Below are 23,148 nucleotides of genomic sequence, written 5' to 3' on the forward strand. Positions count from 1 at the left end.
AAGAACGCTATTCATTGGCACCGGCTGAGCACCTGCCCTCACGCCCCCCCGCCCCACCCCAGTCCAGATATGGTGATCACTTATAGATTTCCAGCCCCTATTATTTCTGAAGCCATAGTGGGGTGGGTTCTAGATTGAAAGAGGCCTTGGAGAAGAGGAGGTGGAAGGGATTGCGGAGGAATATTTATTCAGTCTCCCAATCGGTCCTGTGTTTCATGTAATTATATTGTTGACCCTTCCCAATGCACTGTGAAGTTGTCATCCATGGGACAGTTTTGCAGATGGGAACACTGAGGCTCTCAGGGAACCTCACTCAAAGTTACCCAGATCTTTCAGGCTCCAGGACTTCCCCTTCTCCTTCATTCTTCCCCCTCCCCACCTCCCACTCAGGTACCACCTCTAGAGCATCTCACAGGGGTGGCCTCTGCCCACCAGAGCTCACTGATCACAGGCCCGCAGGTGGACGCAGCTGGGGGTAACTTTTGGAGGCCTCTGGACCCGACTCCGCGGGTTCAGGAGGAGAAAAGCAAGGCCTGAGAGGCAGAGGCGCGTGCCCTAGCCACGCAGCACTTTGCGACAGACACCTTTCTCGCTTCCTCCACCACCCCTTCCCAAGAAAGCCAGCGACTCCAGGCTCTTTTGCGACACTCCCATCTCCGGGGGCCGCCGGGGGCAGCTGACCCAGCAGAGGCTCAGCAGCCCACCGGGGTCTGGCTTCCCCTGGCCCGGGGCTCGGTTTTGTTGTGGGGTTTTGTGCGTCCTGTTTTGTTCGGTCTCCCCGCCCCTTCCCGCGCGGGGCCGGCCCCCACCCCACCCCCTCCCCGTCCCTGTCCCCTCCCCCCCCTCCCCCTCCCGGGCTCCCAGCGTGCCCGCTCTTGACTTCATCCACTAAGTCAATAGCCCGGGCGCGGGCGGGCCGCTCCCCCCGCTCCCCCGCCCCGCGCCGCCCCCCGGTTTTCTTCTCGGGATAATGGGGGCTCTTTGTGGCCTAATCAGCCTCCTGAGGGGCCGGGAGGCCGGGAGCGCTTCCCCCGCGGCCGTCGGTGAAAATGAAAGCGGGATTAGGCCGGGGCCTCGGCCCACACCATAGTAAAGCGCCACCAGGCATTCGCCCCTTCAAAGCCCCTTTCGGGGGTTTGGTTACTTTATTTCTAAAGTTGTTTGTATTTCTAAAGTGGCCATTGAGGCGCGAGCGGGGACAGTGCCGGGAGGGCGTTGAGAGGAGGGGGCGGCCCCGGCGGAGGAGAAACTCTCGGAGCTTCCCTCTCCCCATCCTCGGACCCGCTGACCAGTTTCCAAAGAGCCTCTCCAGGCCCTGATATCCTCCCGCCCTGGGAGGTGGGGAGAGGCTCTTATCCCCACTAACCAGATCGGGAAACTGAGGCTCCGGCACTGATGCAAGGCTCCACACTAGAAGATGGGCTCCCGGGATTCAAACCCACCACGCAGCCAGAAGGGGAAAGGGGGTTTTGTTTTTGTTTTTTGGGTTTTTTTAGGGGGAGACGCCAAGGGGCATTGATCGCGTTAATCGCCCGCGGCGCACAGCTCTGAGCGCACCAGCTAAACCTCTTGTTGTCGCCTGCCTGTACAGGCCATCGAAAGGAACGTCCCAACCCGAACACGATTCGACCCCCTGAGGGAGGGAAGTTTAGCCCCACTTATTAAAGAAAGTCCCAGAGCCTCTTTTCTTAGGGTTCACTCTCAACACCTCCAGTAAATCCCAGAAATGCCGGCGCAATAATTCAGAGTCTTCTCCCACCGCCAAAGATGGGAGGGAGAGGGCAGAGATTCTGAATTTTGGCATTTGCAGGCAGCTGGAGAGGAAGGGGTACCGAGGGGGTGTGGGGGGGGCAACAAGCAACAGCAGAAGAGGGTTTCTCCTGGCTGCGCCCCTTCTCCCACACGCGTACATTGCAATTCCTTTTTTTCTGTCGTACTTTTTAACCCTCCGAAGGGTGGATCCGAGCTCAAAAAGTCCAGACGTGGAGATAAACTGTAAAGATGAGGATCGCAAGGGCGGGGCGGGGCGGGGCGGGGCGGGGCAGGGGTGGGACTTAGTGCAAATTCGGGGGTCAGGTTCTGGCCCTGCGGCTGGACCAGCGTTGTCAGTTGTATCCGTGGTTACAACTCCGGGTTACCAGAGAGCTCCGGGAGATAGAGGCGCTTCTGCAGCCTTTCACTGGGAATGAGAGAGTTCCAGAAGGTTCCTTAAGACTCCCCCTGACCCCTCCCAACCCCAAAGTTGTCGCTCTACAGAGAAACTCGAGCTTCAATCTGATGCTCTTGTCTACACAGCCCAGATAAATTCGGTGCGGACTTCCTGGACAAGTTTCCAGGGAACAGGAAGGTTTGATCCCATCTCCACGCAAAAGTATAAACAACACACCAGGCAAACACATGTCCACCCGACAAAACCTCGGCGGAATGTTGCCCTCTCTTCACCTTCCCCGGTCACCTAGAGACCCGCGGTCTGAATTCGAACTCGAAGCCATAATAACATCTTCTTCACCTGTCACCCCGCGCGACCGTGGAGAAGGGCCCGAGGAAAGGTGGCCGCCCTCTCGTCTGGGGCTCTGTCGGGTCTGGGTCCCACGGAAAGGACCCCAGAAAAGTTCAGGGGGCGGTTTTCCAAGCTACTTCTCGTGCGGACGCCCCACCCCCTTTTCTGTCCGATCCCGGAGCCTCTTTGATCTTTGGTCAGACAAAGAGCGCAGTGAAGGCCAGAGGCTCCAGAGCCCCGCGGCCGGGCTGCTCCTCCCTCCTCCTCCCGCTGGAACCCGCGGCGCTTCGAGGCCCTGGTGGACGCCTGAGATTCCCGAGATCAGGTTGGAGGCTGCCTGCCAAACTCGGCAAGGGCCCCCAAACACATCCTGCTGTTGTGCTCACCCGGAGAGTTAACCCAAACACACACACTCGGACACTTCATTTCCCCTCCCCCAGTTCACAAACACCCAGACACACACAGGTAGTCTGGCAAGGAGGCAGGCGCGCAGGGAGACATAATGGGTCAACACTCACACAAACACATGCACTGAAGCACAGTCTGTTTATTTTCTGTCTCCACCACGAAGGCAGGCACCTTCTTGATGTCTCAGGTATTCCTGGGCACTTAACACGATGCCCGGCACATAGTAGGTGCTCAACAATATTTTTACAGGATGAATGAAGAAACTGACCCCCTGAGAAAATGTCTTTTTCTTCTTCTTCTTCTTCTTCTTTTTCCTTTTCTTTTCTCTCTCCATCTCTTTCTTTCAGACATACGAAAGGGGAGCACAGCATTTGTGCTCATCTCTGCAGATAGCAACCGCATAAAGGACCCCTCCAACAACCAAATGGGGATGGGAGGCTGGGATTCACTGCCTCTGTCTTGGAAAGAGAAGGAAGCAGCAAGGGCCAGACAGAGGTCAGGCTCTCAGCCTCACCTCTTCCCCCACCCCACCCCACCCCATCCACCATCCATCTCCCCCTCCTGGGCTCGGGTTCCTGCTCCTGGACTCGGACGCTCCCTCAAGGATACCAGAGTAACCAGAAAACATGTGTACGTGAAGTTCTTAATGGGGTGTGGCGTCTAGAAGCCCACACACCCCTTTGTACGGTCTGTAAAATTCCTCCTGTATGAACCTCTGTGAATAGCCAATTTCTTAGGTTTTATCCCATTCTCAAAGGGGTCCAGGTTCCCCCAAAAGGATAAGAATCTTTGTCTTAGTGCAATTTTCTGGTTTTTCATGGAAGGAAACTGAGACCCAGAGGGGCTAAGAGAGTTGTTCAAGATTGCATTGTTAGTGAGTTGGGGACAGGACGGATGGTATACTTCCTGGGCCCAGCGCAGTGCACTTCGCCCCTCCCGGATTCGTCCTGTTGGGCTCAGCTGGAGATTGGGAGAGCAGGCCGTCAGAGGCAGGGATCGAACACTCAGCTGGGAACTAGATCCAGAGCAGCAGGAAGCCGTCAGCTCCTCCAGTGTTGTAACCTCACTCTCACCCTCCAGTCTGCAGCGTCCCGAAGCTGGGGAGTGGGGATGGTGGCCCGCGCGCCACCCCTTCCCCAAACTGGGAACTTAGAAGGGGCGGCTGCTAAAAGCCGGAAGGCGGTGAGCCTCACTCTCCGGGCAGTGAAACCGGGACTGGGATATTTATTTAGCGGCGCTCTGAATAAGGGTTCCCCGCCCCTCTCGCCGCTAGTCCCGACGGGGCCAGGCTCACGGGCCGGCCCCTTTCCAGCACCCCGGTCGGAGCGCGGACCCGGGGCCCCCGCCTCGGGGTCGGCCTCCCGCCCGTCCCGCCGGCCCCACTGGCTCTCCTCTAATTAAGCGGCGGGATCGCAGCGAGCCGTCCGGCCGCGCTGTAATATGATGAACTGCCTTTGTGACGGTGTCACCGAAAGCGCTTCTGATAAGGGGAAGCAGCGGAGGATCAAAAGGACGACAGCGGCTCGTCCGCCTCCCGCCGCCACCCGGCTCTGCGCGCTCGCCCTCTCCGCCCGCGCTCTCCCGCGGGCCGTCTCTAGGTCCCGAGGTCTCTCCTGATCTCCCCGTCCCAGGCCAGCCTTTCGATGCCTCTGCGTCTCTTTGTCTTTCTTCCTGCTGCTCTGCGCCTCCCTCGGCCCCCGCGCGTTTCTCAGCGTCCTCAAACGCTCTAGGCAAGGTTCTCCCGTCCCGCACTGGGTCTTTCTCTGAATTTTCTCGTGCACGCGCGCTCTCTCTCTCCTGAAGCTCTCCTCCTCCTTTCTGACTCCTCTCGTCCCTCCTCTGTGGTTCTGGGTCTCCCAGGCCTCTGCCCATCCCTGCCTTGCTCTCGACCCGGGCTCGGGCCCAGCACACCTCCAGAGCCCGGGCAACCGAATCTTGGAAAGGTTCACGAGCTGACCCGCAGTCTCAGAAAGTCGAACCAATTCATTCTCAGCAGGCTCGCAGGGCTCCCCGGCCCCTGGCAACCCGCGCTCACTCAGCTGCCGAATAGAGGGCTGGGCACGAGGGCCCAAGGCGCCCTGGCCTGCCCTCGGGGCCTCTTTGGAGCGGGACTTGGGGTGCACACAACTTCCCCTCATCCCTCTAGAGGCTGCTGCGGCTCGCGACGCTTTTCCTCTCCCCTCCCCCGGGGCTGAAGTTCCAAGTGCAGCCCACCCCTCTTTGGCATCCCCTTCCCTATACCCCTTCCTTTGGCCCTCACCTCCCCTTTGCCCTCGACCCCTTCTCTTCCTTCTTCAGGCCCCTCCCCTTTGCCTGCTCCTAGTTCCCCCTGCGCTCTCTCCAGACTCCCTCCCTGCCTCGCCTCTCCCTTCCCCCCACTTTGTTTGAAGTTCTGGAGAGATCTATCTACTAATGGGGAAGTTTCCCCCTTAGGTCACCGTTCTGCCTTGATTCGATTTGGGAAGGCAAGTTCCCTCCCTCCCCTGCCCGACCCCAGCCGGGGCCAATCGCTCCAGAGCAGGTCAGAAAGCGCTGACCCTATTTCCACCTTTCCTCTTTCAGCCAGAGTTGGGGGAAGGGGGAAAGGAGAAGAAAGGCCAACGACAGCAAAAATTGGGGGGGTGGGTGTCCCAACCTTCCACTCCCTCTCATCCCCATCCCCAACTGGGTTTCCTAATTACCTCATTACTCTGGAGTGGGAGAGGGAGACGAGCTATTTTTCTGGAATTCCTGGAATGTGCCCCCCTTAGTCATGGCCTTCAAGGCCCCAAAGCCCCTGGAGAACCTCCCCTTTGGGGTGTCTCTTCTGTGTTCTTCTTGGTAGCAGGAAGGCTCCCCCTCACCTGGCACTGTCTATTATGTGGTGTTGAGTTCTATCTGGCTTTAGACTATGCGCTTTCAGGACAGAGCCAGGGGTCTTGGACGTTTCATGTTTATATCCTTAGGTGCCCATTAGGAATGAAGCCTCATCAACTTTGCTGATGATGGTAAACAGAAACTCCAAAGAAGCAACCTAGAAGGAAATCTCATTTGCTCAGTCCTCTTTCCCTATATTAAAAAATATATATGTTTGTATAGATTATTTATATAAAATGCAGTGTGTGACAACTATCATTTTCAAAAAGACATTCTTCAAAAAAAAAAAAAAAGCCCAAATAATCACCATACTGCTTTAAGGCTACTGTTATATGTGCTTTTAAATCCTTCCATGTAAATTCCACTGAAAAATTTGGAGAGCTGTGACAGGGGAGGGGGCCGCGGGGGTAGGAGGGGGGAGGTTAATCCGGGTTTAACGCTGCGATGCCGTCTTAGGACCAGGGTTAGCCTGATTGCGTTATCTCTTCCCAACATTTGAGACGCCCATATTTCACCCAGCCAAATAGCTCGGAGAGCAGCGCAGATGGCTGCCGTGGTCGCGCCTCAGGAAAATGTGTTATTAATATCTAAATAACTTCCCAATACTGTCTGGTAAATCTCCCCTCCACCATTCCAAATGATGAATTCGTTTGAAGTCTTCCCCCAGCCTCATCTTTTCAATGTCCCTCTCTCTTCTCTCTTCTTAGCCAGGCTTATTTCAAACTGGTAAATATCTAATTCCTTTAACGGCTGTGCCGTGCACACGAGTCTTTTAGACGCCTGGAAACAGCCGGTGTGTGGCAGTGCGTGCCCGGAGGTGAACAGAAAACCCGCATGCCCTCGCAGCGGGGGACCCCACCCTGTTTAGAAATGCGTTTGGGAGACTGGGGCCGCGCGGGAACCTCAATCTGGGAGCTGAGCCCTTCCTTTGCGCGCCCCGGACACCCTCTCCTGGTCCCCCGCGGAGTCCCAAAGGCATCCCCCCTCCCTAACGCGCAGCTCTTCCGCGGCTCCGGTCTCCGAGACCCCACCCGCAGCCCTCCGAAGGCGTCCCTCGCTCTCTGGGGCGGATAATTACCCTCCGCTCGCCTGTTCTCCCTTGTTTAAAGTTTGTTTTCTAAATGTCTTCTATTAGATTATGTTCGTTCATTCCCCCTCCAACCTTATCTCCTTCTGTCTCTTCTCTCCTTGCCCGTCACACTCGATTTAGGCACGAGTTTATCTGGCTAACAGTTTGCCGACTTTGTTTATTTACCGCGGGTTCTGGGGCTGCGAGCGCGCGCGCGCCAGTGTTCGCCTTTGTAATAGTTATCTCATTGTTGTTCTTCGTTAGTCCCAGCTCCCTCCACCCTCTCTCTCTTCTTCGGTTGGGGGGATGGAGGAAAGAAAGGGGGAGTCTTGTCAGCCCAGTGTGGGTTCGCCCCTCGCCCGGAGCCCCCTCCCCCGGGATATCTGCCTCAGACCCCCGCACCCCTCCTCTCCGCTCACCCCATCCCCCCACCACCCCGGCGCGGCGGAGCCCTCACCCCCTCCCTCTCCCCCTCTGGTCTCACTGAATATCCACCGCCGAGCTCTGCCTAAAGCCGGGGAATTGCCTGACACCCTCCCATCTTCCTCCGAGCCCCCATTATGCGAAGCTGATCCCACTCTGAACAGCCTCAAATCCCGCCTGGACTCTGTTTGATTAGATTGCCAACCCGGGGTAATCCTTTGATTTGGTGGAGTGTCAATTACCTTTCTGTAAACACACATTTACAGAGGAGGGAACTTGTTGGTATAAATCAATGCAGATTGTTTCTTGATAAATGGACTATCTTCGACCCCTCCCTCGCTCCCTCTCCCAAGGCCCCTCTCCCTGGAGGCCCCTCCCCTCCCCTCTCCCATTCTCGCCCAGCCAGTAAACAATGCCCCTTCCAGGTGTGAAACCGAAAAAACGGTGTGGGCTGAGGGGAGCCGTGCCCCCCTTCCCCCATTCATTCGCTCCCCCGGAGCCTAATTAAATTTGGCAGGTCCTTGTACACACAATCAAAACAGCTTCCTCCAGTGTAGCAAACGACCGAAAACCGCATTAGCAGCTATCGCAGCTCTGCCAAATTAAATTGTTTCCCACCTCCTTTTACAAGTGTCTAAAACCGACACTTCGGGCTCTCCCCTCCTTTCCGATCCTTCTCCGTCATTTCTCACTCCACACCTGTAAGTTTGCTGCTTTAAAAACAAATTAAGGGAAAATGCAAAGAAATACAAATCTGCCTTTCACGCACGCACACCCTTGGCCTCCACCTCAGATGGTCTTTCAGAGCGGGAAGTCAGCATATTCCCGGATGGACTTTGACGTCGCCACTCCACCCCTCCCGAAAATGCACACTCTTCTTTTTCATCTTGTGAATTTCCACCTTATTTCATATTAATTGTGACCTGGCTGGGCTTCTACCCTAGAGACCAACGTGGTCTGATCTGGTCAGTTTCAGCCTAAACTGGAGCCTTGTCAGATGCAAGAGGCGTTGATGCTCTTACTCTTTTACTGTTGTTACTGCTTTTCTAAATTATTGCTTATTTCTTCACACTCACTCCCTCAGCTCCCAGGGAGGAATGGTTTGACTCTTTCCAAACCCCTATCAAATTTCCCACAAGAGTCTCCCTGGACTCAGGTTGGGAAGATCTTTTTCTTTCCCCATCCCTCCTCAAATCCTTTACCAGTCGAGTCCCTGCCTATCTCTCCCCTGATCCTCGGAGAAGGGGTGAGGAGGAGAGAGTCCAAGTGGATGAGGGCAAGGAACCTTTCCAGGTGTGCAGAGCATGGCCGGAGCCCCTATCCAAAGCGGTCTGAGAATTCTCACAACCAACAATCCTAATAACTCAGTCTTAACAAGGATAAGAGCAAAAAAAAAAAAAAAAATATGAACAGCCTCATGAATATCAGCCCAAGGGGAGCAGGAGTGAGCTGCTCAGAGATGAAAGTGCACAGAAATAAAAGCTCAATTTAATCTGCTTTAAAACCCTTCAACTTAACGTTTGTGCTTCAAACTCTGAGAGTGAGGACTGATTGCGGATAAATAGTTTCTTACCATGCCTGGAAGCTATTACACCCCTCTCCAACACAGTTTCCTATTCAGCAGTCCCAGTTTTCATTACCAGCTCTAATAAGTCTTAACATTATTAAATGCCAAGCGGACGATAGGAAAAAACGGACTCAGGGAGGGATCTCTCTTTAGCGCTTAAAGAGGAGAGCTCTTAAACCCCTTCTTCGGCGGCTCCCCGCCTTGAGAGAGGCAACCCCCGGAGAAGGCATTTGTCAGGAGCAAGAAGCCAAAACAAAGTTTGTGGGTGTGCACCCCTCCCCCTGCTCTGCCCAAGGGTATCTCTGCCTCTCCCCATCTGGCCCACTCGGGTGGAGGTTGGGAGGTCTTTTCACCTTTAACTTGGCCATGAAACTGACATCCAGGGCCTGGGAGAGAGATGAGAGTTTCCAGCTGGGTGGTTCACCCAGATGCCAGCCACTGGCCAAGGTACTCAAATCCGGAGCTGATACCATTTGCCCACAGATGGAAAGACAACCCTCTCTCATCCCCCCTTGTCATAGTGCCCATCACACCCATCTACAATCATACCGCATATCCACACAGAATCCACGGCTCCGATCCAAAGGCCCGTGGGCAAACCGCCACACCGAGAGACATGCGCTTACACTGCCATCCAGCTCCCAGTTACAGGGCCCAACATGCCCACTGTCACTCAAAAACCACGGGGCTTTCTGGACATCAGGCCCACCGCTTTCATTTCATTTCTGCAACTCCTCTCCAGACTCAGCGCCAGTACTTTCAGCCTTCCCATCTGGAACCTCCAGCCTCCTCGTTAAACCCTTGGAGACTTGGAAGTTCCTGGTTCTACTGCAGGGAAAACCTCTATCCAGCGAAGTTGCCTTTCTGCTGGTTTTATAAGCCCAGATCAGCACCGGAAACCCCTGGATTCCTTTGAGCCAAAGGGTTTTCCAAACCGAACTTGCTACCCTTTTCCTTTCCTTTACTTCCCTTCCCATCCCTTCCCTTCTCTTCCCTTCCCTTTCCTTCTTCCTCAGAAGAAATTTATCTATTGTGCTTCCTTACAGACTGAATTGGACATACCCCTGCCACACACACACACACACACACACACACACACACACACAGTCTCTCCAAATAAAACCAAACTTCCTTCGCTTCTCCTGGGGTACCTCTCAGAAGCTGTGTCTGCTGCGCTGTATTTCGCAGGGAAAGATTATTCAAGTTCTCTCCCCCCCCCACCCAAGAAAAAGAAGTTCAACTAAGTCCCTTTCCAATCTGAACTGAAATAAGGAGTGGGTATCCCCCCCGCCCTGCCAGGGATCCCCGGGCTCTAGGCTGCCTCAGCCGAGCCAGGGGCTTACTTGGAAGCCCCAGGCCGCCTCCCGCTGCAGCCCCGAGGCCCTCCGGCAGGCCCGCACAGCGGGGTGCCAGGCACAGCTTGCTCACTTTCTTCCCTGCCCTTTTGTCCCCGGTGGAACTGGGCTCCACTTGGGGCCCTGAATGTCAATAGCCCGCTTCTTCCCCAGCTCCAGACTGCTCCCACACCGGGCTGCCCGTACCCCCCCACCGTCCTTCCCCCTCAGACCAGGCCTGCGAGGGCTGGGCCTCGCTGGGAGTTGTCTTTGGAAGCGGGCTTTGTCTGTGAAGTTCATCTTCAAGGTTGGGAGAGACTACTGAAAGCTGGAGGGAGACCTAGGCTAGGAGTTCCAGGGAGGCGAGGAGAGGAGAAACCCCTGGAAGGAAACTCAAAGAAAACTGTGCTCTTTTACAAGTTTCAGGGTTCAGAACACTCCCCCACCTTTTCCAAATCCACCATTTTTTTTTGCAGGTTATAGTGGCCACTGCCTTTCCTGTCTGCCTGCTGCCTCCCTGCGCGTGTGTTTGGAGGCTTAGCTTCTCTTCCTGTCAGTCTATGTGACTTTGGGTCTTCCGTTTTTCTTTCTTTACCCACGTCCCCCCTTGAAGCACACTTACCAAGTCTCAAAGAGACCTGCGAGGGGAGTGGTAATGAGGAAGGACTTTCCCTTCTCTTGAAACTTACCCCGTCAATAAACAAAAGCACAGTCCCCTTTCCTGGGCGCGCAGGCGCTTGAAAGATAAATGCCTTCCCTAGTTCATCTCCAGAAAAAGCGGGGCTCAGACTCCAGACCCGCTCGGCAACCACGCTAAAAGCGGGGAGAGGGCGTGTGGAGCCTGACTCTCTCTCCCGCACTGGGATCCTCCGACCCTGGGCATCTGAGAACTCGGCCTCAACTCCTGGCCCCGCCTGCGCGTGCCCAAGACGAAAGCACCTAAAATGTGCACCCTTCTGCCCTCTCCCCCGCTACCTCCGCGCTGTCTCAGTTCAGCCCTGTTATCACAGGACGGAGAATTAGGCAGCAGCCCACGCGGCCCTCGCTAATTTTTATTGATTGCAGCGGTCAGTCAACTGTCAGGCGGGGTTTCAAGGGACCGTTTAGAGAGCGTGTGCGGGTCTGCTTAACAAATTCATTTAGGGAGCCGCGGGGCCGGCTCCTCTTTGCTCGCCCCCCGCCCCCTTGCCCAAGTTTCCTATAAATAATAGATCGACACCGACACCGGCACTAGCAGCCAAAACGCCAGCCCCGGAGGACACACGACCCGGAGTCTTCGCCGGAGTGCGCAGTCTGCGGCGCCCGGAGCCCTGACCCGCCGCCGGGTTCCCCGGGGACGCAGAGGTCGCCTGGACCCCGCTCCGCCGCGCAACTGAGTCGCGGGCTCCGCACCCAAGCCGGCCTGGGGGCGCACCGAGGGGGCGCTCTCCACACACACCGAGAGGCTCCCGGCTGCTCCGGGGGCTGCGATCCCTCCCGCTAAAGATCTGGCCGCCAGCCCGGGTGGCGGAGGCGCCACCACTGGCCCGCACCCTGGTGAGCGGGGCGACGCGGGCTCGGGCGTCGCCGGCCCCGGGACGGCTCCCTACCTTTGTCGCCCAAGATGCCGTCGATGCTGTGCTTGGCTTTCTTCTCGCCGTCGTCCTCCTTCTTGTCCGCTTCGTCGTCCTCCTCCTTCTTCCCGAACTTGATTCTGAGCACGCGGCTAATCGAACTCACTAAACCTCAGAAATTCAAAGGCAAAAGAGCGAGTATAAGTCGTTGGGGCCGCGGAGCGGGGCCGCCTGGGGCCCTGGGAGAAGTAGCGGAGCCCACTTCCCCCCTAAATACACTCAGGAGGATTCGCACCCATTTCCCCCCCCCCCAGCCGTTGAACATTTACACCTACTGGGAGGCACAAGTACAGTCACGTAGAGACTCACACCTGGGGCACTCACACGGTGGCAAGGCGGTGGTAGAGGAGCCCACCTAGTGCATTCCTATCACATCCTTGCACACACTTGTGCTTTCCACTGTCACGTACCCTAGATGCATCCACACCCACACCCACCTCCCCAGGACCTCCCTGGAGGCCCTCCAGCCCCCGATGCTGTAGTCCCCACACTCAGGCGTGCATCCCAGCCCTGCACACTTGAATGCTCAGGTACACACACAGACACCTGGGGCCACTTTCTCCCACACAGGCAGCAAGATTCAGGGCCTCCACATTTGGGACCCACTGGTGGCTGGTGGCAGCAACAGAATAGAAATGGTGACTTGGAGAAAGAGATCCAGGGAGATCACAATCTACCCTTCTAGGACAGACTCATCTCTCTAGGCCACTTCTCTGAGAAGGCGCCAAGGGAGCTTCCCTTACCACCCAACTTTATAGGATAATTTTTTCCCCATTTCCCTCCCCCTTCCCTCCCTCCCTCCCTTCCTTCCTTCCTTCCTCTCTCCCTTCCTCCCTTCCTTCCTCCCTCCCGTCCTTCTCCCTTTCTTTCTTCCTTCTCCTCCTCTCTCCTCCTTTCCTAACTTCTTTTCTTTCCTTCTTCCCTCTTCCCATCTTCCTTTCAGTTCTGATTCCCTCCTGTGCCCTCACCCTCTTTGCGCTCTGGTTCTTTTCCTTCTCACTTTTCTCTGAGTTCCCTGTCATCCATCATCCCCCCTCCTCTCCCACCTCCAGCCCCACACGACCTGAGCCCTGGCCAGACTGCGGGCAAGTTCTGCTGGCTCAGCTGCCTTCTCACCTGAGGGCACGGTGCTGCGGTCACAGTGTCCGTCCTTCAGCAGCCGGTCTCGGATCTCCCAGCTGAACATGCCTGGGTTTTCCCTCTTGTACTCCTCTATCTTTTTCTCCACATCCGGAGTCGCCACCTGCTTCAGAGGTGGAGGTGGGAGAGTAGGAGTGGAAAGATAGGGTAGGGGGAGGGAGATACTTTTAATATCAACCTCCCAAGAGCCCCAGGCCAGGCTGGTGGCTCTGGTCACCATGCCTCCATTCTGAGATTGGCTTTATCCTTTCAAAAAACCTGTTACTGGCTCCCAGGAAGGCGGCCGGGATTGGGGCATGTGGAATAGGGTAGTGATAGGTAATAAAATAGAAACCTAATTGGGACTGGGGTCCCCCCTCACTATTCCAGGCAAGACTGGGGAAAGATTTCCCCTGGTCCGGGATGGTGATAGGGGGTCTGGGCAGATGTAGGGACAGCACGGGAATGACTCATTGGCCTCTCAGGCAATCTGGACATCAGTTATCCCCATCCCTGAGAAATTCAAATAATGGAGGATGTCTGGGGGTGGGGACCCTCTTCCACTGTCCTTCCCATAGGAAGCATATAGACCCCCTCCCTGCTTCTACTGGATGACACAGGGTAGAGAGAGGGGCTACAGCCAGGATACCCCAACCACGGGAAAGCTGGCTGCCAGCTCTGCAGCAAAGACACTCACTCTGGGTTTGCTGCCGCCAATGGCCCCAGGCCGGATGGACCCGGTCTCCTGGTAGCGGCAGAGAATCTTGGAGACGCAGCCATGGGAGACGCGCAGCTGGCGGGAGATGACACAGGGCCGGATGCCATGGTGGGCCATCTCTACTATCTTGTGGCGGATGTGGTTAGGAAGGGGTCGCCCGTTGATGAAGACCCCACCAAGCTGATTGACCCGGCCTTGGCCAAGTGGGGTGGACACTGGAGAAGGAAGGGGGAGATGAGGAAAAAGAGAGGCACAGGGTGAGGATGGGGAGGAGACACTGAGTACAGCCCTTTTAACTCCAGTTTTGTTTGAGCCCCAAGACTCCTGAAAGCAGATCTCAGTTCCCCACATTTGAAGCTGTGGCAGTTCAGAGGTCAGGAAAAAACCTGTCATGAAGCCAAGGGAAGGTCTGGCAGAGATGGAGAGAGGGGTCAGGGTTGGCTGCAAGAGTCCCCACAGATGCTGTGTGTCCCCAGTCCTGCCACACTGTGGGGAATGTGGACACACCTGGGGGATCTGAATGCCTCTGAGAAGGAGAGGGAGAGAGACAGAGGTGAGAGGGCAGAGCCTGGAGACTGGCGGAGCCTGGGGACTCTGGGACCAATGGTTCTCTGGACCCACAGCTTGGGCGGCAGGTCCACTTGCCTTTTATAGAAGCCGATAATGGGTGAAATGTGGCCCATCTGGTCAGTTCTATGCTCTAAGTGGTCAAGCCTGATCCATTTTATTGGGGCCCAGAAGGGGTTGGTTGATTACTAGTAGTTACAGCCCTGGCTTGGGCAGCAGAATTGTCCTACCCATAACTGAACAGCCGAGGCACAGCAGAGGGACCAGCAACAGAATGCCGTTGGCTGCTGCTTCTGGGGGCACCTGGCTGTCCCTTGAGGGACTCTCCTTCCTTCCAACCCCTCTCAGAGTTCGAATTTCGTTTTGGGATGATTTGGGGACATGCCCCATTGTCGGCAAGCTTCTAATCAAATACTCATTTGGCCTCAAAAACCCATGAACTGTCCCTGCAGGTTCAGAGAGGCTGGTGCACAGATGGGCCAGAGTCCCTGGGTGTGGGTGACTTTGGGAACCAGGAAGACAGACTCGCCTGATGTGTGCTAGGGAGGGGAGAACGCCTGGGAAGCTTTAATGCAAAGTCCACACAGTTTCCTCCCAGGAGGTTGGAGGACACCCGGTGCACTAATCCGGCCTCGATCCCCCCAATTTGGGGACTCGGCGGCTGCGGAGATCTGGCAGATTAGAACGATTTCACAGCCGCCCGAGTGGAGGGAGCTGACAGTATAATTGGAAGGGAGGAGGCGAGAAGAGGCTCCGTTGCCGAGCTGTTCCTACCGCCTCCTCCCTGGCTCTGCCGGTCCCCACACCCCTCTTCGTAAAAGTAGGTGTCTGAAGCCACCCTCGGATTTAATCAGAAATCGTGCATCGCCAAGTCAGAGTCACTCGGTCTCCGTGGCGGGATATGCCATTAGCGCTGGAGAGCTCTCCAGCGCACAACTTTATATTCAAGAGCCTCTTTAGCGACCGGCACTCGGCTCTCCTCAGTATTCTCCGTCATGTTGGGCAAATATTGTCCTAATCCGCTGCGCGTCTTCGGCCGCCTGTTTTACTTGCATTCGCTACAGGAGAGTGCTACGGCAAATCCCCGGGCTTGTGCGCTCTCCCGCCTGCGGGGTTGCTCGCGCGCACTTGATCACGGAGCCACTCTCCTCGCCTCTGTCTAATTCAGGGACCCGCGCCGTCTAGCTGCTGTAGGGACCCCCCCTCCCCAGATCTCAGGCTGCCTGTCCATCCATCCCCTCCTTGCCTTCTCTCTCCTTCTTCACGCACAAGGGGCTCATATAATTATAAGAAGAGTAATTAAAAAATAAAAGTCGCACCTCTCTCTAACCACTTCTGACATCCTGGGCTACCTACCCCCAGAAGCCAAGTGATCCCTCAGTTGACAGGTTGAAGGCCTTCTATTAGTTTACAAAGAAAACAAAACAAAAACGCAGGAAAGGTGCGCTCCCAGCCCTTGCTAGAGCCCGGAGCCGGTTCACCACCCGTCCCTTCTGCTCACCCCGGATGCTGGATATTTAGGGAGGACACACTACAAAACTAACACTTTTCCCTCGTCTGGACATTTCCCTGCCCTCTCGCCGTCTTGAGGTCTCCCCCGAGAGATTTCCAGAGTTCGGAAGCCCGAGTGGAAACTTTTGGGGGAAAATCGTTACTACTTATTGTTTCAAATTAGTTTGTTTCCAGACCCAAAAGCAGAGTCCTAGATTAGGCATAAAATATCACACATTGTTGGTATTTCGAAATAGAAGGGGCTGGAAGACCATCCCAGAGGTGAAAAGAACAATTCAAAACAAGAGTAGAAAGCACGTAGCTGGCGAACGCAGAGAGCCGAGAAAGTATTAGGTGGAAAGTATCTAAAAATAGTGGACAGAGTTGAAACTCATTAGGACTTGAAATTGACTAGGAGCCGAAATCTACTAGGAGTTCAGCCCCGCGGGTAAAGGCCAGAATCCTGGACCTGTGAAGCTGAGGCCGCCGGTGGGTGAAACCCACGCGAAAATGGAGAAGTGTCGGTCCCAGAAACTTCCTGGGTCCGGCGCCCGGACTTGGATCCAGAAGGGAAGGGGACTCCCCTGCTGCCGCTGGCGCCGCCACCACCCCGTGAAGATCGCCACCTCTCCAAGGACCTCGAGGTCCTGGCGGAGGAGGGAAGCGAGGCAAGTCCAGACGCTCTTACCTTCCAGAGGAAATCCCGTGCGGGGATAGTTCTGCCCGGGAGCCGGCCGCATCATCCTCGGTACAGTGCCGGGAAGGGCCGCCATTCTTGCGCACACCGGGGACGAATCCAGAGTCGGCGAAAATCGCTTCCCGTCCGCTCCCTTTACCCCTGCTGCGATCTCTTTCTTTCCTTCTTTTTTTTTTAAACCTCTTCCCCCTCCCCTCCGCAAACACTCCCTATCCCCATCCCCCCACCCCCGGCTGCGGTCGCTCGCGTCCAGAAGCTGGGGAGGGGGGTGAGGTAGGGGCGGAGGTTGGGGGGGGTGGGGGGGGAGGGAAGGTGGCGACAACGAAGTTCAAACAAACAAACACACCAACCCCAAGGCCTCCTCTGCCCGCTCCGCTGGGCCAGAAGTTGTGCGGGCGGATGCGCCGGGCAGGAGCGGGAGATGAGGCCGCGCCGCGGAGCGGGGTTGCGGGGGACGCGGCCGGAGTCAGGGCCCCCAGCCTCGGACTGGCGAGCGAAGCGCTCTCGCGCTCCGGGCCAAAGTTTCTGAGCCGAGAGGCTGCGGAGTGGATTTCTTTTTCGAATTTATTTATATATTTATTCCCTCGCTCTCGCTCCCCTCCCTCCCTGTCCTCTCCCACTCCTCTCCACGCCTTCTTTCTCAGACCACACTCCCTACTCCCTTACACACCAGCTTTCACACCCCCGCCCCCCAGAAGACTTGGGGAGGGAAGAAGGTGCCTCTCGGGTTTCTGGGCTTGAGGGGAGGCGATAAGGGGTGACGAGGTTGGGAGGAGAAGAGGGAAAGCGAGGGGGCGAGCGATCCGCCGGGTAAGTTGTGCAAAAGTGCTCACTGGAGTACGCGGAGGAGGAGGAGGAGGCAGCGAATGAGATCTGATAGGTTCGGACTTTTCTTTTATTCATGAGGAGGGAAGGGGGCCAGGGCGGAAGGCAGCTGAGGACCAATAACGAAAAGAAATCTTCAACGAATATTTTTTTCCTCTTTTCTGATCCCCAGCTCACTTCGCTTTTGGGGGAGAATTTGAACTGCCGGTTAAAACAGAGGGAGCAACGGCGGGGCGTGGGGACTGGGGGAGGGGGGAGGGAGGGAGGGGGCCAACTCAGTCCCAGTGTCTTCCTTTGACGAATGGGCCGGGTCCGCGGAGTCCCCAGCCCCCGGTCGCCCACGGCCCCGCTCTGCAGTCCGGCTGCATGGGAATGCCCGCCTCCCGTTGGTGGCTCCCTTGGATTCTCGCGTCTTCTCTAGCCTCCCAGAATCAGAGTCCGCTGTGTTTCACGTCTTCACCCTCATCTCACTCACACAGTCTGAAATTTCCGCTGGTGGGGCCCACCGGGAATTGGCCTAGGTGGCTTCAAGGGAGGGGTTTATGACTTTCTCTGGGAAATAGCTTCTGAGCCCCAGTGTCCCATTCTTGCTTGGCCCCCTGCAGTCTGAGAAGCCCAGAATGATGGCCGGGCCTAGTGCTTAGAAAGAGGTCCGGGGAGTGTTAGGGACCCATCTCTTTCTTTCCTCCCCTCCCCTCACCCATCCCCAGCCGGGATTAAACCCGCGCTCCTCTTCAGGCCCCCCGGCCCACATCCAGAGCCCCTCTCCAGCAGGTAGTCCGGTGCCCTGAGGCGGAACAGCAAGTGGGTGCCCAGGATCTGGGGGTCCAGAGGGGTGGGAAGCTGGGGGGACGGGGCGGTCAGGACTTGGTACCACCCTGAGCTCCTCAATTCTGAGCTCCTCCGCTGTTGGATTGAGGGGGAGGGTGCCCCAGTTAATCGGTGGGGAGTAGGAGTGGGGTGATGGGAGATCCTGCAGTTCTACGCTCTCCCCCTCGCTCTCCCCGTGCCAGAGTGACCGGACGTCCCTGCCTGGGGATACCGAGTCCTGGGGGCGAAACGCCCTCCCAGCGGGGCAGGACGCCATGACTGCAGGTCTTTTGTCTCCCCCGGGAAAGAGTGTCTCCGGCCCAGCGCTGGAGGCAAAATACAATAAAATAAACCCAGCCCTCAAACTCACCCCCAACCCCGCAGCTTGCCCCCTGCCCGCCCTCTCCCGGTGCTGGGGTCAGCCTCTTCTTGGCCTGGGAGCGCTCCTCAGGCTGGCCCCCGCATGCCCCTCTCCCCTCCCATTTTCCTCACCTGTGACCTTTGCCCCTCTCAGCATGTGACAAACTCCCTCTTCTCCCCTCTATCCCAGTACCAGGGGCTTCTCCGGCTGGGGGTGGGGATGGAGGGGTCGGGGAGGCCTTCTGGAAATGGGGGCCTGCTGAAAAGCTGTTAAACTCACACCCCCAGTGGCCCCAGAATTGAGGTGGGGGGAGGCCAAGTCGCTTTAGAATTGGACAGGAGGACATCTGAGTGCCTTTCCCAAACCAGGGTGCCAGGCTGCCAGGCTGCCTGAGTTATAGGGACACTACAAGGTTTTCTGGGACACTTTCCTTTTTGGAGGTGCTACCCCACTGTATCCACTGGCCCCAAGAGAGATTGGAAGATGATATTTAAGCTCTAATGTGTATGTCTGGGGAAGATGAGTCAGCCTTGAGTCCCTTTTACATCTCATCTTGCTGGAGGGTCTGGCCTGTCTTGACCTCCAGAGGTGGCTATATATATACACAGATACACACACACAACCTAAGTATGTAATATACACACACATATATACACACATATATATTGTTCATTCATTCATTCGTTCATTCATCCATCAGTAACTTCTGTCTTGGCGAGTAAGTATTTAAGGCACCTTTTCTCTGTATCTGTGGATGGAACGGGCCAGTGTGTTTGTGTGTGAATATAGGTTTATGCCCATGTCTGTCTGTATCCAGGTGAAGGTGGGTTTGTGTGTAGGTCTGCTGTCGGCTGGTATGCCAGTTTGAGTAAGTGTGTGCTTCTAAGTGACGGTCTGTGTCTGCATTTAGGTTTTGGAGTCTCTTCCTTGTTGCCTTAGCAAAGCTCTATGCGCCCATCAAGAAGGTGTGAGCTGTGATTTGGTCCGTTCCCTGGGGTGAGAGAAGCCCTCTGGGGCGCGCCAGGAGCGGCCGCTGAAGACTCAGTCCCTCCTGGAGGACTTGGCCGCTGGCGCGGGCTCGTCTGCCGAGCCGGATGGGGCTAGCGCAAAGCCGGACCCCTCGGTTCAGGGCCACCACCGATCGGCTGCTGCCGGGGACACTGGAACCCCAGGCGACCCGCGCAGGGGCCACCTAACCGTTGGCCTGGTCCCCGCCCTCCGCTGCTGCAGAAGACTCAAAGCGGCGGGTCCAGTCTCGAGGGAGACCCCCGAGCAGGCTCCCGTAAACCCCGTGCTGACAGCACCAACCCTGCGTTTCCGCTGCTGGGGGATTCCGTGGCCTCCCGCTGGGCAGGCAGAGGGGGAGGGAAAGAGGGGTGTCTGTTGGAATGAGCTTGGCAGTTCTCGCCTGTTGGAGACCAATTTCACAAATGATTTTTGCAACAATTAAGAAGTGTGGCGGAGTGAAATGGCGATTTCACATCCAGCAGGGGAAAGGGGGGTTCACCTGGGAGCTGGGGCGGCTGCAGCTGGAGGGGGGATCTTTCCCCCTCCTCTCAGTTCCCTTCGCTAACCCCCTTGCCCCATTTCACTCCCCACAGGACGTTAATCAGCTCCTAAGACCTCCAATCGTTGCTGTAAGCGCGATGGTGTGTGTTGGGATGGACGTGGCTGGGAAAGTTTTCCCTGCAGCCCCTCACCCCAATCTCTCTCTCTCCCTGTTTCTTTCCCCCTCCCTCTCCTTCTCTCTCCCTTTCTCCATCTGTCTGCCTCTCACACACACTATTCTGTCCGTCTCTGTCCCCCTACAGTCAGTTTCATGGGCTCCTCCATCATTTTGTCCCCCACTGTCTCATTCCCTCCTTGCCTTTCTGACGTCTCCCCGGCGGTTTCCTCTCCTCCGCTGCCCATTTTGTCCACTGCATCCCCCAACTCCATGGTTTCCTGAAGTATGTATGGGCCTCCCTTGCTCTCGGTGCTGTAACTCAGACCTGAATCCCTGGGGAGCCCTTTGGTCAGATGGGGCTGGACAAAGACCTTTGGGAAGGGACCCTCCTGTGTTTGGCATCTACCTCAAACTCTTGAAAGGAGATTGTCCGGGCCCAGCCCAGTCTGATTCCAGCACACACACATCCCACACCCCACCACCACCCACTCCTTGCAGAAATCAGTCCGTCCTAGTGCTCTAAAGGCTTGAACAACGGCCCCTACCTCCACCTGTCCCTGTCTGGTCTGAGATCTCTCCCCACCTCTTTTTTAAGGGCCACAACAATGCTAAAAATAGGAATTCTTTCCCCAAGTTCCCAAATGGAACCCTCCAACCCCAACTCAAATGGGAGAGAAAGACATAGGCCCAAGGGTCGGGGCAAGACCCCAGGTTGACTTCAGCTGGGGAAGTTGGCCTTTCTCTGGCTGTAAATTGATGGGAAGTATGAGACCAGTAAGGGCCACCACTGGGGCTCCTTTTCCAGGCTCCCAGGTGGCCAGTGGTCCCTTCCCCCTGCCCAAGGGAGAGGACACTCCTTCTTTCAGATCCCTGTGCTATGAGCACTTTTTGAAAGCGATTACCCAATAAATCTTCCTTTAAAGAGTGATAAATCCACCTTGAAAACCAGCGGTTTTGATTTCGGCGGGGCCTTTTGCATTTTCAGAGGCTGCGGCCAAAGACATCGACAAATGGAATTATTCAGTCTTCAAATGTTTGATAATGAGAGAGGTGGGGGTGGGGAGAGAAATGGGATATCCGTGAACAAAGGCCCCTCTGGAGGCTCCCTCCAGGCGCTCCAGGTTCCGGAAGCCAGAATTCCTCAGGGCCGCATTGGAAGAGGCACCCTTGAGAAAGAACACCTTTCCCTCCCCACTCCCCAGAATCTTTTATTATTTTTTCCTCTTAAGAAGTAGCACTATTCTCAGAGTGACCTTGAACCCAAATAGGAAGAAATGGAAAACTGGGATGTGTCCCTGCTTGACATTTTAATTTTCCCCAGAAAAATAGAATCGTATGCATTGGATTCCAGTTCCCAAAGTAAATAAAAACAATAATCATAATCAGGCTTCTCCCAGGCCCACTGTTCATCAGGATCTCAGGCAGCCTCCTCCTCCCCTTCTTCTTCCTGGCCCTCCATCCTCCTTTTCCTCCTCCCTTTCCTTCTCCTCCCTCCCCACCTATTCCTTTTCCTCCCTCTCTTCCTCCTTCCCCTCCCCCCCCCTTCTTCTTTCTCCTCCTTCTCAGGCTGGTCCTGGGAACTTCTTACCTCCTGAAATTCTGGGAGGTAAGACAGGCTGAAGCCTAGAGGTGCCAAGATGCCTCTGTCACTCACCTTGATGTGGCCGGCTGCTAAGGCCTCCCCCTTATCCCCGTCCTTCCGCCCCCTTCTCCTCTGGTCCTCTGGACTTCCCTCTCTTGCTAACTGCTTTTCCACTGGCTTTCAGAAATGCAGCCAAGGCCATCTTTACAGTGTGTTCCCCAATATCTGTAAGAACCTTTCCTCTGCCCATTAACCCCTCTTTCCTTTCCATTTCTGGCTTGGGCAAAGGGCCTCCCCAGGAAGAGGAGAATGCCCCTCCGATCTGGCCCCAGTGGCCTAAGGGGAAGGGAGTGGGATGGAGGTGAATGTGTATCGGAGTGTGTATGTGGGAACGTGTGAGGCTGAGAGCATGTGGGTACCCATATGAGAGTGTATGAGAGCAAATGACTGTGTACATGGGCATGTGTGCGTGTTATGTGTGTGAGGCGCACACGCAGATCTGAGGAGATGGATGTGTGTGTGCAACAGAAATCTCTCTTTGCTGGATCCATTGAGGAGCCTGGGGAGGGAAATCTCCTAAGCTCCCAGCTGCCTGAACAAAAGACCAAGTGTCGGATAGCACTGGGCTGCCTTCTCCGGCCCCTTTAGATCATTTCTCCAAGTTCAGTTGCACCGAGTCCAGTGTTAATGGGTTGTAGACTGCGCCCTCAGACAATTACCTTATCACAGCTGAGCATCTATGGAACCGGCAAAGCATTTTCATTAAACAAATCAAAAAGGGGTGGCGGCTCCCAGCTCCGGCTGGCCCAGAGCTCTTGGCTGTGCACAATTCCAGGGAAGCCCACAAGCCCAGGCGAACTTTCCCTCCAGGCCCTCAGGCTTTTGGGGGGTAGAGTGGGACTGGAATGAGGATGAAAAGATCAAACACTGCTGGGTTCCCACCTCAGATGGGCTTGCTGCTAAGGGGAAGCTGATGGGATGGGGTTCCTTTGGTCCCTAGGGCTCCTCTGTCCTCCTCTCCTTGGGAAGCCCCCTCCTCCATCGTGGCCTACTCAGTGAGGAGGGGTCTTTCTTCTCCTGGATGCAGGAGCACTTGTTCTGTGTATTCCCTGCTGTCACCTAATTTCCCTAGTAGATGTTCAATAAATATTCATTGGATGAATGGAGGAATGAATGAAAGAATGAATGATTCTAGCTCAAGCAGGATATCTGGACTTGGGAAAAGGCTGGGAGACCTAGGCTTGAATCTTACGAGGCCAGTGATTTGTAGGGATATTGAACATTTGGTGTGCCTTCTGTGTGCTAAGACTTTCTCAATCTCTTGGCGCATGAGGAGAGTGAATAGCCATATATGCATAGAGAAAGATGCTCAAATCGATCTCAAAACATGTCAATCTGTACCATCTTGAGTAGCAGTGGTGAGCTGGGTGCAAACACCTAGGCTAATGTTTGGTCTGCAGTCGGCACTCAGTGCGTGCTGGCTCCATTGTTTCCTGCTTCCTCTATACAGTTGGCCACTGGGTTCCTTTTGTATTTATCTCT

General features: G+C 55.7%; 1 protein-coding gene across 3 annotated transcripts in view; it reads right to left on the reverse strand.

The window, feature by feature from the left end:
- The window catches only part of PAX7 (paired box 7), a 103,413-nt gene extending 86,141 nt beyond the window's left edge, over positions 1–17,272 (reverse strand). Inside the window, exons 1-4 of one of the 3 annotated variants that reach the window (XM_082451702.1) lie at positions 16,354–17,272; positions 13,587–13,822; positions 12,887–13,013; positions 11,747–11,881 (exon numbers count right to left, since the gene is read on the reverse strand). In XM_082451702.1, coding sequence (XP_082307828.1) covers positions 11,747–11,881; positions 12,887–13,013; positions 13,587–13,822; positions 16,354–16,438 — 583 coding nt within the window. In that variant the 5' untranslated portion in view covers positions 16,439–17,272. Of the gene's footprint in view, positions 1–11,746; positions 11,882–12,886; positions 13,017–13,586; positions 13,823–16,353 lie in introns of all 3 variants that reach the window. The other 2 variants (XM_082451701.1, XM_082451703.1) reach the window with 2 other exon arrangements.
- Positions 17,273–23,148: the final 5,876 nt, after the last annotated feature.

The sequence above is a fragment of the Balaenoptera physalus genome (assembly GCF_965194825.1).
Source record: "Balaenoptera physalus genome assembly, chromosome: 1".
NCBI classification, from domain to species: Eukaryota; Metazoa; Chordata; class Mammalia; order Artiodactyla; family Balaenopteridae; genus Balaenoptera; species Balaenoptera physalus.